The sequence below is a fragment of the Mustela erminea genome, chromosome 9, assembly GCF_009829155.1.
Source record: "Mustela erminea isolate mMusErm1 chromosome 9, mMusErm1.Pri, whole genome shotgun sequence".
Lineage (NCBI taxonomy): Eukaryota > Metazoa > Chordata > Mammalia > Carnivora > Mustelidae > Mustela > Mustela erminea.
Window position 1 is genome coordinate 105,709,874 of NC_045622.1, and position 20,495 is coordinate 105,730,368.

At 47.9% G+C, this 20,495-nt stretch overlaps 1 protein-coding gene across 3 annotated transcripts; it reads right to left on the reverse strand.

Moving 5' to 3' along the window:
* Window positions 1–8,394: 8,394 nt before the first annotated feature.
* PLAAT5 (phospholipase A and acyltransferase 5) lies at window positions 8,395–20,495 on the reverse strand. 3 transcript variants are annotated; one of them, XM_032358634.1, is made up of 6 exons: window positions 20,318–20,495; window positions 19,365–19,446; window positions 17,279–17,387; window positions 14,265–14,379; window positions 12,981–13,243; window positions 8,395–11,305 (listed from the first exon to the last, which is right to left on the reverse strand). In XM_032358634.1, the coding sequence occupies exons 1-6, from the start codon at window positions 20,406–20,408 to the stop codon at window positions 11,213–11,215; spliced, it is 753 nt and encodes a 250-aa protein (XP_032214525.1). In that variant the 5' UTR covers window positions 20,409–20,495; the 3' UTR covers window positions 8,395–11,212. The 3 variants fall into 3 exon arrangements, with proteins under 3 accessions (XP_032214525.1, XP_032214526.1, XP_032214524.1); XM_032358635.1 differs by having other exon boundaries at window positions 14,271–14,379; window positions 19,365–19,449; XM_032358633.1 differs by having other exon boundaries at window positions 19,365–19,449.

The window sequence follows — 20,495 nt, forward strand, 5'->3', positions numbered from 1 at the left end:
CTGATCTCTTCCAGAGAATCTCTAGTGTTCCTCGGGGACTTTAGGTTTTGAAAGCAAAGCCAACCAGTCTTAACAAGCTTCTTCCATTTTTCATCTGGAAAATGCCTTCCGAGAGACAAAACAAAGCAGAAAAAACACAGATAGGATAAACCGTAGGAATGTGGGAAAGACACAAAGGAAATTCCAAAGAAATCATCCTTAATATTATTGGCTAATCCAGCTGCATCCTGCCTCCTAATGAGATGTTTGGAATCCTATTGTGAGAAGGAACATACAGAACCTATTGCTGTTCACCTTGCAGGATGATGGCCAGTCCATGGGTTCTGAGGTTTCCAAAGGAGAGTGCCCTCCCATTCTTCATGAGCATTTGTCAGTGGTACAAAGATTGAAAAAGAATTAGGTAGGAAGTGGCACTGTGGAAGATGAGAGAGGAGGAAGCACCAGGAATCCATCTTTTCATCTGGACAACAAAAGTACTGGCTCAGATCATGATCTCTGGGTCCTGGGATTGAGCCCCAAATCGTGTTTCCTGTTCAGTGAGGAGTCCGCTTCTCTCTCTCACCCTCCCCACCACTTGTTCCCCCCCACTCTCTCAAATAAATAAAATCTATAAAAAGTATAGAGTCTATTCAAAGTTTATGGCTTCCATATGAAGTCTTGGTTGATCAATTGTTTTTCATTTTAGTCAATTTCAGCCACTAGCACAGCATTGGCCACCATCCAGAACACCCATCCTGGTAGGCAGCCATGCCCACATTCCTGGAACAGGCTACAGGAGCCAGGATGGGCAAAGAGGACCTTGTCCTTCAGACATCAAGGATCTGTGTTCCCTTGCTACATCTGATCAAGGAGGTGCATACATAGACGCAGGCTGCCATCAGCACAGACCCTACAGCCTGAAACAGCTCCCAAGAGATTTAAAGAGAGAGCACCTATTATTTTTTTCTTTTTTCTTTTTCCCCATTTGCCCCTTTTGGGAGCTATACATTTAAGAACTAGTACAATCAAAAGCAACCACATAAGGGTTCCCAGCTGGCTCAGTCAGTAGGGCGTGAGACTCTTGGTCATGGGTTGTGAGTTTGAGTCCCATGTTGGCTATAGAGATTACTTTAAAAAAAAAATGTTTTAAATCTTATTTTAAGAAAACCAACCAAATATACAGAGAAATCTAGACATCACCACTCATGCTCAGGTAAATTTCAGGCTCAGAAAAGAACCAAAAAGACCTTAAAATTTCACTTCGGACTGATCTCTATCACAGAAACACCCCATAACAGCTTTTTTTTTTTTTTTTTTTTAAAGACAGAAAATCTGACTTCCAGCGTTACCATATTAAGATTCAAATGTTAGATTTACAGAAAAAAAAATCACAAGAGACACAAAGAAACAGGAAAGTAGGACCCATTCAAGGAATAATATAAATCAACAAAAGCCAGCCCTAAACCCAGAGGATGAACTTACTAGATAAAGACTTTAAGGGGCATCTGGGTGGCACATTCAGTTGAGCAACCAGCTCTTGATTTTGGCTCAGGTCATGATCTCAGAGTGGTGGGATTGAGCCCCACATCAGGCTCCATGCTCAGCAGGAAGTCTGGTTGAGATTCTCTCTTCCTCCCTCCTGCTCCTCCCCCCTATACTCTCTCATTCTCTAAAATAAATTTTTTTTAAAATAAAAAATACATGGAATGCTAGAACTATATCATCAAAAATGTATTTAAAAGGCCTGGGGCAGGGGGCGCCTGGGTGGCTCAGTTGGTTGGGCAGCTGCCTTCGGCTCGGGTCCTGATCCTGGAGTCCCGGGATCGAATCCTGCTCCCTCTGACCTTCTCCCCTCTCGTGCTCTCACTCTCTCTCATTCTGTCAAATAAATAAATAAAATCTTTAAAAGTCCTGGGATATTTAACCAGTGTTAAATTTTTATGCAAAATAAGATATTATTTTTAAGTAATAACTCATGTTCTATTTTTTCTACACACACACACACACACACACCCCAATCTTCAGTTAACATCTTCATGTATGCACTAGCGTGATCGTACATCTGGTTATCCTGAACTCACACCTGTTATCCTGGCGTAATTATTCAGTGTCCCCTTTTACTTGCAAAAGTGCCTCAGTTTTGTTTTTATGATCAACCTTTCTTTTCAGGTCAAACAGCTATAAATGAGTCATTAAACCAGACATGAGTTATCATGTCATGGCAGGGAACGTGTTAAGATAAACAAGCAAATTATTTACCTTGGGTTCAGAAATCTTCGTCCAAGTATAGGAAAGAGTTAGGGAGACAACTTATTTAGTTAGTCTTGTCCTCCATACCATCCCCTCATCCCAAAGATTAGTAAAGACCTTCTGAGCTGGGGAAGGACTGTCTGAGAGGAAGCAACAGGAGAATAGGAGCTTATCCAGGACTCTGGTCAGAATATATGCCCCACCATCCAAAATAGAAAGAATGAGCTCTCCCACTTAGCAGGAAGTCAAGGGTATAAGGAGATGCATTCATGGAGAGAATTTGAAAACAATCAATAAAACTTTCCAAGTCAATCTCTGTTTTATTATCACCATGCATCAGCCATTCAAAATAATATAAGTGATAAACTCTTCCCACCCATCCCAAAAATACTTTGTCAGTCCAAGTTCAAAATAATTGATGTGATGACTGCTAAATTTTAATAATATATCTGTAAGCTTTAAGTGAGTACAGTTTTGTTACTTATCAATATTGTATCCACATGGACATTGATTTGGGGGCACTGCCTGTTCCGCAGTTTATTCCAGGTATCTGTGGACCCAGCCACACTCACACTCAGACACACACACACAAACACACACACACATGCACTGTGGACTCACTCACTTCTCATTCAAGAAGAAGTCCTTGAGGATTCAGAATCACACCAGCTCACTCTGGGCACTAACGTGTGTGTCTTCAATCCTGTGGTGTAACATTCCTACCTTCCCTTAGTGGATTCAAACAAATGATGAAAGTGTAGTGATTGGAAAGAAAACAAACTTGAACTTGAATTACTTAAATTATGTCATTTTCCGTTGCCATCTGGAGTCTTATCAGTGTTTAAAATTTACACCAGTAAAATATAGTGCCAATCGTGAGATGCCACACTTTTGTTTGGCAGGTGAACGTTTAATTTCATGTAACGAAATATTGCACTGAACTTGAATAGCATTTTCCAGCTGGAATCTACATTTTTTTTGAAGTGCTCACCTCTTTTAAAACTAAAGAACAAATCAGGAAAACAAAACATTAGATAAATGGTACAATAGTGCTCGCTTCTATTGTACCTTTTGCTGAGGTCTCCATCCTGTTGTGTGTGGTTTTTGTTTTAATTTACTTACTGGACAATTATTTACATAAAATATCATATCAGGCTGTAACCAGAGGGTCAAATTCAAACGACAAGGCAGAATAAAAACTGTGGAGCAAAGGTATAAGGAGGTGCATTGCAGTAGTGGTACTTGTGTTAGTTGTTTTCTTTTATCTGATTGTTTTACTTGCTTGGTTATATATTCGAAATTCAATTTAAAATTTTTCTCTGTCTATTCCGGCTGTGAGTATTATTTGCTTATTTCATGATTATTACTGAAAACAATTTTGCCATATAGAGGATGGAGGGCTTAAAGTATGAGCTATTCCCGGTGACGAATATGCAAGGTGCTGCCCCTTCCCTGCCCCCGCAATAGGGTTACTGAGAATAGAAGAACTCGTGCACAACTCCCAGAGGAAACTCCTGTCACTTGACAACACTCTAGATGTTTCCCTGCCACAAAGGCAAGGAAGCAGCGGAGTATGGATGGCTGGCTGCACGCCAGGAAGTGGCGCCGCCCCCGGCGGCCACGGCGGCGAGAACAGCCGGAGCTAACTGATAGCTGGAGGACGGTGCCCCCCGGTGGACAGTGGTGTGAACTGCACCCACGGGAAATGCTCCGCCAGGCGTTCGCGATGGTCGCACCGCGGGTGGAACAGTTCACCCACCGCAGATGCGAGCCATGCGGGAGAGGAAAGAGACCGCCCTCGACCCTCTTCCGTGTCACCTCAGTATCATCCGTGGGCAAAAGAAAGAAAGGAAAATACCGGGAAATGGCTCGGTTTAAACCTGAAATGGCTGAGTACGGATGCTGCCTGCCATCAGGCGGAGCTGGGACTTTAAACAGACGGAACGTTCTTTTTTTTCGAAGTTATATTTGCGCAGAGCCTAGTTACGTGGCTTTAGAGGAAATCTGATCTGCAACTCTGACACCGGTGTTGGGTAAAATCCAAACATCCCCCAAACAGAGATGGTTTTCGTATTTGCAGACAGAACCGCATCGATAGCAAAGGGCAGGCAACAGGGCGGTCTCTCCACCCCCAGCCCCTGCCACCCCCCCAACCCCCACCCCCCGCCGTGGGCATCTCCTCCACTCGCGGAACTTCTCAGGGGGCCTTTTTAAATTGTCGACTCCCCAGAAACCATCAGGGCGCCCAGAAAATGTTAAGTATAGTAGAAACTGTTTTGGGTGGCCTACGCATGTGGTGTCCTGTCCATTCGCCACCTGCTTCAGGACTGAAGGATGAATTTCCCACGTTCCCACCTGCTAACAGTGTTGATGGCTCCCAGCTCCCAACTGAGACGCTCTCTGGGAGAGTCCCCCTCATCCTTGACAGCCTGCAGCAACCAGCGGATAAGTACAGAGGCCCACTATTGAAGGACAGCCCGGAGGGTCCATTGAGTCTCCCGAGGTGGCCTGTAGGTTGGCTCAGGCTTTTGCCGGACTCTCTCTGCCTGGTCCTGCTGCCTCCTCCTCCCCCAGTGAACTTCCTACAGCAAATCTCTGTCTCAGACTCTGGGTCCCAGCCTCTGTCCCATGAGTCTGGACTGAAGGATCACCTTTTGGACATCAGAACATGTTCTTGGTCCAACGGGAAGAAAACAAGCCAAGACGTCCTGCAGTCCTTTGCTCTTTCTGGCTCTCCCAGTCCTTGACTTCCTAACCCACAAGAATCACATGGTTCTGCAGAACCGGCCCATTACGTTATTTTCAAGCGGATGTCATGAAGCCCTCAATGCAGCGGTCCTCATCTACTCCGGGATTTGACAGTCACTTACACCAATAAATTCCTCACTTTGTTATTTTGTTGAATTTTCCAACCTTTGCAACTAAGAGGGCCCCAAGACAGGTCTGCCTGCAGCTCTGGGAATATCTAGACAAGAAGAATTCAAGAAGTCTCTTCCAGAATAATTCCCCATATTTGGAGGATGACAGATCAGTCATGATACATACGTATCTTCCCACATTTTTGTTCTTATGGATCTGCCAGGATCCTCATGCTTGCCATGTGGGTATAAGATCTTGAGTGACCGGGCGCCTGGGTGACTCAGTGGGTTAAGCCTCTGCCTTCGGCTCAGGTCATGATCTCAGGGTCCTGGGATCGAGCCCCGCATGGGGCTCTCTGCTCAGGGGGGAGCCTGCTTCCCCCCTCTCTCTCTGCCTGCCTCTCTGCCGACTTGTGATCTCTCTCTCTCTCTCAAATAAATAAAATATATATTTTTTTAAAGATGATAGTCATTAAAAAAAAGAGAGAGAGAGATTTTGAGTAACAAGGGTGGGTAAGCCTTCCCGCCTCGCCCACCCCACCCCTTCCAAGCCCAACCTTGCAGACTAATCTTCAGCTGATGCTCTTTACCATATCAGTCCTGAAATGTTGATTCGTATCAAAGAGACTCTGATGTCCTGTGACTCCCTCATCCCTCCCCAGACTGAGTTTTTCTCCACTTCCCATAAAGATGATGGCACCGTGTTGCTTCGGCTCTGTGGATTGTGACTGTGTGTGGGCAAACACAGCTCAGTGCCGGAATCCTGCAGAACACATCCATCCCAAAGGTGGCACAGATCAGCCTCAAAAGTTCATCCTCCCGACTAATCTCTACTCCTGCTCAGCCAGGAGCCAGAGACCCGCCGTCGGGATTATGTGCGGACTCTGCCTCTGCTTGGTGGGCCCCGCGGAGAATGCAGTCCTTGGTTCTGCCCACACTGTCCTGCATCTTTGAGCCTTAAGTACTCTCTTCCCCTAGTTATCTCTGGGTTCATTATCAAGCAGCTCTTAAAAAAAAATAAAGTAAAGCCACTCAATGTCCTTACTTCACCAAGCAGAGTCATTACTGCTATGAACATGTACCCACGTAAAGCCCTGGATTAAGTGGGTCGAGCGGGGGCAGCTGTTTGAGGGGCCACAGAGTCTGCAGAGAAGGTAAGAAACATACGGTCAAGGGAGGTCCTAAAGCATTTAAAATAGAACGGTGTGCACGCTCCGTGAATGTCACTATTACTACTGTCGTCTGTCCCTAGTGTGGAATTCTTACCAATGGTTGGCAGAGCACGTCTGAGAGGCTTCCCATCCAACAGATGCTGCCCTCCACCTCCTGTCCCCTGCTGCCTACAGAGAGCTCTCCCCGCCTCACCCAGAGCTGCCCCATTTCTATTCCTGGTAAACGCCAGCAGCTTGATGACATCATGCCTGGAGAGAAGGTTCTGGGCTGTGACATGGGAGCCACAGTGGACTTTTCTGACTCACGACTCCTTACTGCCACCCTAACCCCTGCTCTGAGGTTCTGGGAAAGGTGAAGGAAACCATCTTTCATCAAGGCGAGAGAACAAGGGTGTGTGGCCTCTCCTGATTTCCTGGAAAGCGTTTCTTTTGAAGCAGAAGCAGAAGTACCCAAAAGTATTCATTCACAAAGCGTCCCCCACGTGGCCACAGACTCAGACATGCTTTACCCTGGGGTTGAACTTTAAGCATATCTGTCTGAAAGCAAATATAAAAATCTTTTACGTTAAACCTAGCAAGCTGAACAATTTGAGTCACCAAAAGATTAAAAAATACCCACCATAATAAAGCAAAAAAAAAAAAAAAAAAAAAAAAAAAAAAAAAACCCAAAACAAACCCAAAACCAAAACCACTTCTTCTGCACCGGGGAGAAGCCATGGGGCCCAGTTGTCTTCTCATTACAGGCTCTGCCTAACTGACGGATGGCTTCACCTACGCTGGGAAAAGACAGTTCGAGAGAACAGAACCTTATGTGGCTCGCAGAGCCTTCCCCAAGTTTGTATGACCATTTACTGTTCTGCTAAAGCTAAAAGAAGTTTCAGTAGGAGCAGCGTGGGAGTCAAAATGGTCTATGACCATTAGAAGGCAGTGCGTTCAGTTCCCACAGCCCTTATGTTGGGCCAGACCACGTTTGGCTCAAGTATCCAAGACCCGCAGATTCGGAAGCCAGCCTTCCCTCTAAAATCTTGCTTTTGTGGATTGGGAAACGCAATCTTGTTGGTGGGAACGCAAGCTGATCCAGCCACTGTGGAAAACAGGATGGAGGTTCCTCAAAAAATTTAAAACTAAGCCATAAAAAAGAATGAAAGCTTACCATTTGTAATGACAGGGATGGAGCTAGGGAGTATTATAGTAAGTGAAATAAGTCCCTCAGAGAAAGACAAGTACCATAGAATTTCACTCCTATGTGGAACTTAAGATACAAAACAAACGAGCTAAGGGGGGTGTGGGGAGCCAAGAAAGAGACTCTTAACTGTAAAGAACTAATGTTTACCAGAGGGGAGGTGGGTGAGGGATGGATGAAATAAGAGATGGGGAGTCCTGGGGCTCGATCCCAGGACACCAGGATCATGACGTGAGCCAAAGGCATACGCTTAACCAACTGAGCCGCCCAGGCAACCCGAGTCTGACTCTTGATTTCGGATCAGGTCATGATCTCAGGGTTGTGAGATGGAGTCCTGCCCTCAGCGTGAAGCCTGCTTAAAATTCTCTCTCTCCCTCCGCCCCTCCCCCAACACTTGCTCGCTCTCTCTCTCAAAAAAAAAAAAAAAAGGGAGGGGGACACATGCAACCTAATGTGTATTGCAGCATTATTTACAAAAGTCATATTACGGAAGCGGCCCAAGTGTCCACCCATGGATGAACGGATAAAGAAGATGTGACAGATACATAGAGAAGGGGATACTCCTTATCCACGGAAGAGAACGAAATCCTGCCTTTGCCCCAACATGGATGGATCTAGAGGGTATAAGCCTAAGTGAAATAAGTCAGACAGGGAAAGACAAATACCACATGATTTCACGCATAAGTGGAATGTAAAAAACCAAACGAAGGAGGAAAAAAAACGCAAACAAAAGCCAGACTCTTAAATACAGAGAACAAAGTGGTGGTTGTCAGAGGGCAGGTGGGGGGGGATGGGTGAAACAGGGGAGGGGGATTAAGAGCACACGTTTCACGAGGAGCACTGGGTCAACTGTAGAATTGCTGAAACATTATATTGTATACCTGAAATAACTATAATGCTGCATATTAATTATACATGCACTAAAAATTTTTTTAATTTAAAATACATACATTTCCATAAAAAATAATAATAAAATCTTACTTTTTTGACCAAGTTCCCCTCCTGTGTGACTGCAGGAGACCCAGTTCCCTCCCAAGGTTTTCCCAAGGATGTTGACCTGGAACAACCCCCCGTCCTGGGTCTGCTTGATTCTGACAGACTGCCTCCATCAGTCCCTGGGCCTCTTGTCTCTGCAGCAGTCACTGTCTTGGGTACCACAGCCTTGCACCCCGGCTCCTTCCCTCTTCTCAAAACAAGGCTCAAGAAGAACAAAAGGTGATTGTGAGCATTAGAAGACACTGGGAGCAGCTTATCTCTGCTCCCCTCTGCTCATGTCTCCCCTCGGCCTCTGGCCTGATGCCCGAGAGGAGGGCTTCATTCTTTGACTCAGCTGGTATCCCTGACTGACATGTTTTCCACTCTCTCTCTCTCTCCCACTTGCAGCCAGTGATAACAGATCCTTTGACCCTCATAATAATCTTTGCAGAGCTCATTTAGTGTTTCCTGATGTCGCCCTTTCAATCAGTAAGCCAAGCACCCAGATTGAGAACAGCCCCTGCTGGGTCATGTGTCATGACTACTGGGCCCCCTACTGTGAAGGGACGCAGCACAGTCAAGTTCTTTGACTTTCCCTTTGACGTGCCCAGTGGACCAACACCACTACTGAGCCCACTTCCTTATCCCCCCCAAAGGGAAAAGCAATCAAAACACTAAAAAAAAAAAAAAGAAAGAAAGAAAGAAAAAAGGCACACAAACAAGAGATCTGTGCGTAACATCTCGAAAACATTAGCATTCACATGGCTTTCCCGGAACAGCAGGTATGTGCCTTACAGCTCCAAGACGGGGAAGGCTCACCCGAGTGGTTCCACCCAAAGCAGAGAATGCAGTTATGACCATAGAAGGCAGGAGCTGCCCCAGGTTTATAAACAGCACTTTAAGAAACCCTCCTCCCTCCCGCCCCACACCTACAAAGTGTAGGGCATGCTTTCCAGAGCTCGCAGCCTTACGTGCACCTGCGAGGCAGGAGGAGACGCCGTCCAGCAGGTGTTCTCCACCCCACGCCCCACTGTGTCTTGTGTCCTTCCAACCGATGCAACTTCTTGCTGCTGTCCCTAAGCGCTGCCGGTGGGTTCAGGCCAAGGTGGGGAGAGCCAGGATGTGGCACGTGCTAGACGCTCAAAAAGGTTTGTTGCATGAATGAATGAACATAAACCCTGATACGCAACTGAGGCCCTCGGCCCCACTGGCTGCAAACTGAAAGAAACCCCAGAAGTGTCCTTCTGTCCCAGACCTAAGCAAGAGATAGATGAGCCCTTAGTTCAAAAGTTACTAACCACTCTCTGGCATGGAAGAATTGTCTGTCTGTTTACCAAACAAATCTGTTTTTTTGGATGAATGATTACTACGGTCTGGGAGGTCAGAGTCAGAATCAAGAAGTTCACTAATATATGACAGAGTTAATTCAAAACTAAAAGGAATATACTTTACAGGAGATGAATTCCTGGTGGTTGGGTTCTACTTCAAAGGAAGCCTCAATCTAGACCATAACGAAAAAGGAGCTGAAGGGAGTAGTATTGGGAGCTCAGGAGATTCTAGGGGGTGGGGAAGAGATGGTTGGAGGGACTCAGGGTAATAATGACTTTATCCTCCTCATGATTCACAGAAATGAGGGCATATGCTCCACCGACCAACCCCTGGAACCCCCACGCAAAGCAGAGAGAGAGGTCACTGGAAAAGGCAGATGCAAGACAGAGACACACATCCAGACAACAGGAGGATGCAGTCAAGTTCGGATTGCTAGGAAAAGAGTGGGAGGGGGAAGAAATGGCAGAGTTTCGCTGAGAGTCTCCTTCGTCCAAATAGGAGAAAGGCTCACGGGCCATCCTAACAGATCTCATGTGAAATGCTCTGGGGGCTCCGTCCTGCTTCTGTCCACATCACTCACGGTTCCTAGCCATTTTGAGAGGCCCTCTCTAGCCTTCCTGGATCCCTTCGGCTCTCAACGAGCACCAACAGGCCCTGGTCTTCATTCTAGATCTGCTTTCATGCCAACAGCAGTCAACACACACACAAAAATCACTCCTTCCTCTCCCTCGTGTGCACAGAAGTCCGCGGAGGAAATTATTTTAAGTATTTCTCTGAAATCAGTGAAAATAACTATTTCCGACTTTCCAGTAATTCTAAGGTAGAAAAGCAAAGTAAATGTTGATGATACTTTAAAGCATGGGGTGTTCAGCAATAGAGAATAAGGCTGGTGTATGATTTTGGATTAAGCACAGGGGACCCTGCATAGCAAGCCGCTGAGCTTCCTTCAAGCCCTCCTGCCCCCGCACAGTGCTGCGAGTCAGGAAGAGCTGGATGCGCATGAGGGCGACAAGCTAGAGACATTCTAGTTCAAGAACAAGAACTTCTGAAAAAGAGCTCTCTGTTCCTGGGAATGTTCAAGCAGAGGTTTCCAGGATGGCATAGGTGGTATTCAAACATCACAGACCAGAGTCAGCCTGAGAAACCAGCAAGACCCTTCCCACCGGGAGGGAGATGACACAAGCCTAGGAAATGCCTAGCACGGTGCCTGGTGCCTAACAGAAGCATAATAATAAATATTACATAATAATAAATATTAGTTTCTTCTCACCCCGAGAGTCCACGGATCTAGGATCACATATATTGGATGTATTTCTGGAGGGGTCTTTGGATACATTCTAGATTCTTCCAGAAGTTCACAATTTACTCGAGTGGGGCTATGGAAAAAGAAGGCAAGGGGAGGCAAGGAGGCACGCCGTCCCTGCTGATGAGAGCAGCTCCTCCTCTGCTTGGAGTTCCGAGCTCCTTCAGGCCGTTATGGGCTTGGGCCTGATGCTCTCCACGACGGCTGAGATGACCGCTCCCGCAGCCTTCGCGCCTTCCATCAGTGCGTGCTCCACCTGCAAAGCAGACCAGTCCACAGGACACTCAGGGGTGATCCCAGGCTTGTGCCCTGCCCCATCACTCCCCTTCAGCACCCGGCCTGCCTGGAGGAGGAAGTAACCTGTGCTAGCCTCTATTTCCAAAGATCCTAGCATGGCAAGGGACCTAGAGAAGTCGGGATGGCCCAGAATGGGACATCCGAGGCAGACACACTCCCTGTCCCTCCAGGGCATCCATGGCTCCTGGCCTCCTTAGGGGCAGGGAGGCAAAGGCTCTCAGCGTGCCTGAGCCACTGAGACCTTCATCTACATACAGGGAATCTGAGAGCCAGGGAGGGGAACTCACTTGGACAAAGTCATGGTAGGAATCAGTGTCTGAGTGTGGCCCACACTCCAGAGAAGGCTCCCTGGCTTCCATTTGGTTCCTAGGGTCTTGTCATATACAAATGTTGGGAGGATGGGAGATCCCTGACACCGGAACCCCCAAGCCCCCCTACACTAGAGCGAGGCCTCAGAGAATGGAGTGCGGGCCGGGAGAGGACAGAAACAAAGGAGGAAGGTGCGCCAAGTGGAGGGGACGGGGCGGGTGACCTGCTCACGCTGACTCAGCAACAACAGAGAGACCAGCATTGGGATTTGAGCCCAGTACCCTGAGGGGACACAAGAGCCACAGAAAAAAAGCAGAGGAAAAAAAAAAAAAAAAAAGGTGTTCCTTCTTTAATTCTTCATGTCTCAATCTATCAAAAAGGGGATAATAAATGCACCTTCCTTTCCTCTCATGGGGTTCAGTAAGGATCAAATAGGTAAGAGGGCCGCTCGGGTTGTCACAGATCTTTTGAGCTATTTTTCAAAGCCCTTGAACACATGGACTGTGCCTCACTGGAGTTATCCCCACCCTGTGTGGTGGGGGATCACGTACCCAAACACAGCACGGGCCAGGCCGGTAAGACAGGCGAAGCTCGCAGGTGGCACGTGGACCCCCCCACGCCCCATCTAAAGAGACAGCCACTACTCGGCCAGCAGAACACGGGCCTCAGGGCCTGATCCATCAGTTGTTCTAGAATGGCTGTGAATCCAGATCTTTTTATATAAAATTTCTATATTTGGGGGGCGCCTGGGTGGCTCAGTGGGTTAAAGCCTCTGCCTTTGGCTCAGGTCATGATCCCAGGGTCCTGGGATCAAGCCCCATATCAGGCTCTCTGCTCAGCAGGGAGCCTGCTTCCCTTCCTCTCTCTCTGCCTGCCTCTCTGCTTACTTGTGATCTCTGTCAAATAAATAAATAAAATCTTTTTAAAAAATGTCTATATTTTTAAGTGTCGGTAAGACATACAAATTAAAAAAACAACACCCAACAACAACACTACCCATCCAAGCAAAACATGACTGTGGGCCAGATGTAGCCCCAAACCTCACTTTACCCCCGTTTTGTGAAAGAACAAACAGAACGAAGAGTCTGACCAAGGCGCCCCCTCCCCCCCAGAAGGGTCCCAGCTCTACAGCCCAGAGCCTCTGTGCTCCTCCACGGGCTGACAGAGGGGAAACCACCTCCTGAACGGTGAAGTCCTGTGGACGGAGAAGACCCCCGGCTCAGCAAAGAGCACGAAACCGCCGACCCCCGCTTGGATCACCGAGGAGATGACAAGCCCCAAGGAGGCTCAGCCAGAAGCCACTGTCCCAGCCAAAGTCGCCGCACCTGCTGGCTCCGGGGCACGCCGTATCTGAGGTCATTGACAAAGTGCTCGCAGTTCCCTTCGATCAGGCTGTACTGCACGATCTTGTTGATCATCTTTCTCGTGCGCTGGAGGATCTGGTCCACGGGCAGGGGCAGGTACATCCCGTCCAGCTTGTTGTTGACCTTCCAGGAGCAGCCGTGCAGCACGTCCTCCAGACGGCTGTACTTCACCACCGCGCGGTTGCTGAAGACGGAAGTGATGCTGCCCACCTCGAATTCCTCACCTGGGAACCAAGAGGAACAGAAGCTGGAAAGCTGCGAGGGACAGCGGGGTTGGGGGCGGGGAGGCGGGTAGTGCACTGGCTCATCTAAGATGTGCGTCAAGCGGCTTCCCTCCAAGGCCTCGGCTTTGGCATGGCCGAGGACAGCAAGTGGATGACATGAACTGCGCCCCCGCCTTTGCCACCCCAGTGAGACACCTGTCACCTGGAGATCAGCCCATCAGCATTTTTTTTTTTAAATGACAGATGATGTTGAGCATCTTTTCCTGTAGCGGGGCACAGGAGAGGGCTTCGCCCTGCAGGGGTGAGGAGGGACCTGAGGAGGAGGACTGAGCCTTGGGGGTGAGGGTCGTGAGTGTGGTGTGGCCACAGGCCTTTGGTCCCAGGACCCTTCTGCAGTTTCATCCTGAGTGGACAGTACTCACACAGGATGCAAAATTCAGAAGGCATCAGAGCATACGCAGGGGTGTCCCCTAGCCTCCCCTTCTCCCAGCACCTCCTAGTCCCTTCGCCCAAGGGGACCACTGTGACTAAGTGTGTCTCCTGTTCTATCTTCTTCCATCACCACATCCTCCCATCAAATCTCCACTAAATTTTAATTAGTCACCAGCTGAATCTCAGCCTTGTACTAGGCGACCTTGAGGAATGAAAGGAAAGCTGTGTGTCGGGGGACAGTCAGAAAGAGCAGGGCGACAAGCCAGGAAGCTGGAAGCAGCATCTAGGGGCCATCGGAACGTGCAGGCATCTGCACCCCTCCTGGGGAAGCCTCAGAAATAGCAGGAAGGACACCGAGGCTCAGTGAACACAGGGCCACCAGGTGCACTGCATCTCCCTTAGGGCTGGACGCTCGGGGGTGTTGGGTGGACAGAGATCAAGCTCCGCAGCCAGTCCACTGAGGGCCAGGAATGCGCTGAGTGTTTTTTTGCGAATGAAGGGCAGCTGCTGAGGAACCCAATAACTAAATGCACTTGTTCTTACTCTGCTAACTTCAGTGTGAATATCAATATGTCAATAGAGTATCCACCCTTACTCGGGGCAGCCAGATGCACCACGCAGTCGTCTTCCACGTAGATGGCCCAGTGCTCGTAGCCGATTCGAAAAATCTCAATCAGGTCTCCGGGTCTGGGCCTTGGTTTGCCCTATGAGGGGAGAAATAAGATAAAATAAAGAAGCTGCACCTGCCCAAGGAACTCCGGAGACCCTGTCTGGGAGGGATTAGCTAGAGTCGGCCTGAAGACACAGGGTTTCATTGCTTTATAGAAATCCAGGCTGCCAGAAACTCTCTTCCCACGGATGGTGGGTAGTGGAGGATGGGGGGGCTGCTCCTCTCCTGCTGTCACTCGGGTTATTAAAGCCACAGGCTAACGGTGCCAGAGGCCGATGTATTGCCACTGGGCTCCAAATGTGCCCTCCAGATAAGCTCTGTGATATGTGCTGGAGCTCTTTTAAGCTTTTCTCCTTAAAAATGAGCACTTCATTAAGCATTGCAAAAGGGAAGGGTTCTCCTGCAGGTTCTGGCTTGCAGCAGGGCGGGGGAGAGGGATGGTCAGTGATGGGTGTGAGGACCTCCGGCGGAGCTCTACCTGAGTCAGAAGCCTCCGACAGTCATTTTCTCAGCCCTTCCACAGAGAAATCAGTGCCCAAACACCTCCAGCACCTGCTGGTGTCTTGACTCCCTCTGCACGGATCCCACATGGACTGATCCAGAGGGTCCCCCCAAGTCTGCATGCTCAAACCACCTGCTGAGCCCGCCACCACCACCGCCCCCTGGCCAAACCAAACTTCTCTGATCTCCTCTCTAATGAGGAGGTTAGGGAACCCCTTCAAGTCTGTCCTTCCCTGAGAATTCTCCCTCAGGCCTGGGAAGCCATGTTGAGTTTCTTCATTTCTTATAGTTACTCTTATATAGTTTAACAATTTTTTAACCTTTCCCTTGTTTAATCTACTGGGTAGTTTCTTTCTCTTGATTGGACCCAAAGTGCTGATACTCTATCCCTTCAAAGAGGCCTAGGGAAGAGGCAGTGTGTGTGTGTGTGTGTGTGTGTGTGTGTGCGCGTGTGTGTGCCACACATGCCTGTATGTGGGCACAAGGCAATAGTGTGTACTTAAAAATTTATTAAGAGGGTAAATCTCATGTTAAGTGCTCTCTTTTAGCACAATTAAAAAAAAAAAAAAAAAAGAAAACCTAGAGCTTTTGCAATTGCAAACCCAAACTAAAAAAAAGAAAAAGAACTCTCTTATACCCTCCTTCTGTACTATGCATCCCTCCCAAACTGTCCCTAAGTTTGTCCAGGAGGGGTCCTGGGAAGAAGTTCTGCTCACTGGTTACTCCCTGAGAAAGCACGCTGGGCAGTCAGAGCCCACAGAGACCTGGGGAGCCCTGGAGTGGATCATCTAGCTTCACAATGTGAAGCTAGATGGCCCCACCTACCCATTAGCTTCACAATGGCTTTGTCACTTATTCAACCATTTGCCCACTTTAGTCTAATTTCCTCAAGGTTGTATCTCACCTCCCAGCTGCCAGCTCTATTTTCCTGGTGGAGGACAGCCCTTTGCCTGGCAAAAATTCACAGAAGTAAAAGGGGGTACCTGTTTCTTTTCTGAACTACAATGTACAAAATTTACAAATTTACAAAACCATCACCACCATCCATTGGACTTCATCAAAATTTTAAAATTTTGTTCTTCGAGAGCTCTTGTTAAGAGAATGAAGACACAAGCCTCAGACACTGAGAGGATCCTGCAAAGCATGTATCTGATGAAAGGCACAGACACAGAATTTCTGAAGAAACCAAGGGAGGAAACGGGCAAAAGGATTTGGAAGCTTCACCAAGGAAGATGGATATGGAAGATGTTCAACATCGTTAGTCCTTAGAGAAATGCAAATTAAAACCACAATGAGACCCTTACAGACCTGTGACGATACCAACAATTACAGAGACAACCAAATGCCGATGGGGAGGCACTGGAACTTCCACACACTGCTGGCGGGAATGTAAAACAACACCACCGGTTTGGAAAATAGGAGGTTAGAAATGCAACTACATATGGGGGAGCCTGGGTGGCTCAATTAAGCATCTGCCTCTGGCTCAGGGTCCTGAGACTGAGCCCCGGGAGGGGCTCCGAGGGGGAGAGTACTTGAGATTCTCTCTCCCTTTGCCCCTCCCCCGCTCTCTCTCAAATAAATAAATAAAATTAAAAAAAAATATTTCGAGGGGGAGAGTGCTCCGAGGGGGAGAGTGCTTGAGATTCTCTCTCTCTCTGTGCCCCCCCCTTCTCTCTCAAATAAATAAATAAAATTTTTTAAAAAATACTTCTACCGTATGATCTAGCCATTTCATTCCTAGGTATTCACCCAAGAGAAAAGACAACATCTGTCTGTACAACATCTGACGTGCACACAAATGTTCGTGGCAGTTTTATTTCTAATAGCCAAAAACCGGGAACAGCCCAAATGCCAATCAAGAGGTGAATGGACAAACAATGGTGTATTCATACAATGCATTCCTACTCGGTAAAAAAAAGGAATGAACTATTAATCATACACAACAATATGGATATAACTTTAATTACAAGAAATTATGCGAAAGGAGACAGACAAAAAGAGCCCAGACAATAGGATTCCATTGAGGAATTCTCTAAAAAATGCAAATTAATGTATAGTGACAAGAAGCCAGTCAGGGGCTGCCTGGGGAGGGGGGAGGGGGGAGAAGAGGCGGGATTTACAAAAGAAAACAACCTTTCGGGAGTTATGGAGATATTCATTATCTTGACTGTGGTGATGGTTTCATGGGTGTACACACACCATACCAAACATATCCAACAGTATATTCTAAAAATGTATACTTTATGTAGTTATTGCTCAGTAAAGCTTAATAGAGTTCAACAAAGCTGTTTTTAAAAAAAATTTTAAGGCACAACCAATATCCCAAATCAATATGCACTTCAACCTGCCACACAGTCTAAATAAAGCAAAGAGTCTGTAGAGAAGTCACAGGCATAGTAAAGATACACGCAAAGAACTCTTGGGATTCCCACCTCAGCGGCTTGCTTTGCCAATTTCCCGGCGCTCTCGGGCTTCGGGGCTGAATTCAACTCTGCTCTTTTCTCCTTGGGTGTGGTCTCCAAGTTAACTACGGGCTTCTCCCTAGATGAATTTTGTGATCACAGAGTTAACGAGTAACAACATTTCACCATTACTGGAAATTCTGTATTACTTCAGGCTTGTGATTTTCAGATCTCTTTCAATTTCGAGACCCTAGGAAAGAAACAGTTTCCCCAAAGCGTGTTTCTGTGATCACGCTCTTAGCTGCCTTACAAAATAATTGCCATTTCCTGCATTTCGAATGATCATTAAACTGCTAATGATAGCACTGAGTAGATTTCAGGATTTTTTTTTTTTTACTGCTGATCATCTTTCTTACATTATCAAAATGACACCTGTACATAGGTTTAAAGAAATGGTAACGGTCCATAATGGCTTCTAATGAAATACAACAGGGCTCTATTCCCTCCCTTCCTCTGCCCATCCTACTGGGAGAGGCAAACCCCTTGAGCTGTTTCTTCCAACAGCTAGGTCCATAAATCTGAGAAATCTTATTATGCCTCAATACTGTAACTGCATATATCTTGAAAGAAATCAGTATATTTTGTTTCTTGAACCAAAACGTTATTTTGAGAGGACTGAAACCAACGGCAGGAATAGCTTTGGGATAATATAGTGAAAAATATTGGGGTCAAAAAGGCCTGGGTTTGGGGGGCCTGGCTGGCTCGGTCAGTAGAGTGCTATAGTGTGTGTCTCTTGATCTCGGGTTTGTGAGTTCAAGCCCTATACTGGATGTGGAGATTACTTAAAAAAAAAAAAAAATCTTAAAAAAAAAAGAAATACGGGGTTTGAATCCTGGCTCTGATCCTTGCTATCCAACTTTGAGCTAGTAAATGAATGTGTCTGAACATCAATTTGATTATCTATAAAACAGAGATGAGAGTATTTGCATCTCAGAGTTGTCGAGGGGGTCGAGAGGGTTAAAAGAGAGAGGGGCGCCTGGGTGGCTCAGTGGGTTAAAGCCTTTGCCTTCAGCTTGGGTCATGATCCCAGGGTCCTGGGATTAAGCCCTGCATGGGGCTCTCTTCTCGGGAAGCCTGCTTCCCCCCTCCCTCTCTGGCTGCCTCTCGCCTACTTGTGATCTCTGTCAAATAAATAAATAAAATCTTCTAAAAAAAAAGAGAGAGAGAGCATAATATATACACATCTGGTACATTATCAACCAAAAAATGGCATTTTATTTGCCTTTCCCCCATACTTTACCGCTTCTCCAAAGTATAGTGTGCGGGGATGGAGTATAGCTCTTTGGGGAACAGTCAGACCCTCACAATTTTAAAAAGAAGCAAACCATGCTTTATTATTATTATTATTAGGATTAACATATAATGTATTATTTGCCCCAGGGCTACAGGTCTGTGAATCACCAGGCTTAACACAATTCACAGCACTCACCATAGCACCTACCCTCCCCAACATCCACAACTCAGCCACCCTAATCCTCCCGGCTCCAACCCCACCCCTCAGCAAACCTCATTCTGTTTCCTGAGATTAAGAATCTCTTATCCTTTGTCTCCCTGCCCAGTCCCATCTGGTTTCATTTTTTCCTTCCCTAATTCTCACAACCCCCATCCCCGGCTCTCAAATTCCTCATATCAAAGAGATCATATGATAATCATCTTTCTCTGATTGACTTATTTCGCTTAGCATAATACTCCCTAGTTCCATCCAGGTCCTTGCAAATTGAAGCAAACCTTGTTTTTAATGAAAGTGAACTGAGGCAATTTGCAAGATCACATAATTCATTAGTGAGACCACGTGGCCACGCGGTAAACCAGTTCTCAGGGTTCTGGAGGCCTTGTGGCTAGAAACTGCTGCCCAGCAGGTCCCGCCAGCGGGTCCCAGGCCTGGTGGTCATCTATTACCCAGTGCACAGCAGCCCTCCCCTCACTGGTTAGGGGGCAAGTAGGCTGGTTCCTATGGAAATCAGCTCGGGATTTGCTTTATAGGATTGCCACCAAAGTCGGTTCTCCAAAGTCTTCCCCACCGGAAGACCTAGTCCTTCCACACGGAGACTCTTACCCCTCCTGGCTGCTTCTGCTCAGCTCTGAGGTTCCCTGCTGTGGCTCCTTGGGCGAGAGCTGGACCAGCGCTTGAGATGATTCTTCTGATAGGGGGTGGGGGGGGTGGGGAGGAGGATGCTATTTAAACCACAACTGCCTGGACATCTGGGTGGCTCAGTCGGTTAAGCGCCTTCAGACCCAGTCATGATCCCGGGGGTCCTGGGATGAAGCCCCACATTAGGCTTCCCAGCTCAACAGGGAGCCTGCTTCTCCCCCTCCCTCTGGCACTCCCCCTGCTTGTGCTTTCATGCTCTCCCTCTCTAATAAATAAATAAAATCCTTAAAAAAATAAATGAAAAACAAACCACAACTGCCACCTACAAGGAACAAAATCTATGGAAGGATTGTTGGAGTGAGCATCTTGACATCTCTGTGAAGGTGGGCTCAGAGCTCCAGTCGAGAACGGTCAGCCCTCAGTATTGGGGTGAGGAAGTGAGTGGATTGTGAGACTGGGTGCTGGAGAGGTCTCAGTTCCCCTGGAAAGAAGAGACTTTGGAACTCCCAGGGATAAGCTCGGGGAGGGGACAAAGTGAGATCCCAGACATCCGGGGGCTAAACCTGACAGCAGAAGCTTCAGCGGCCCTTGAGTCCTAGAGCCATCGTCAGCTGTCCTGGAGCTGCCAACTCTGCTTCCAGCTCTACCCCGAACAGAGTCAGAGGGGGGACACCCGAGGGAGGCGCTGGACGCCTGGCTCGCTTTGGTTGAATTACCAACGAAAGATCACTCCAAGTATGCGCTCATTCCGGTTAACCGGCATTTCGCACCGCCAGCACTTAGCTAGGAGAAGGAGCCTTGAAGGCATCTCTGGTGCCTTTTCTGGGGTCCGATAGAGGAGCCGGGTTCCTGCGGCCCAACGGAGGAGAGCACAGCGGACCAGCCGGGGGCTGGTGGCCGGTCCCCAAGCAGCATACCTGCGGCTCGCGGGACGGGGCCGGGGCGGGGCCGGGGGAAGCGAGAGAGGCGACGCCTTCTCTCCCCGCGGGCGGCGGGGCCAAGGCCCATCCCGCTTCTGCGGCTCCGCACCGGCTGGGACCCCGTCGGCTCTGCGCGGGGCTGGCGGAGCGGGCGGGGTGGGGGGAGCTGGTGCGG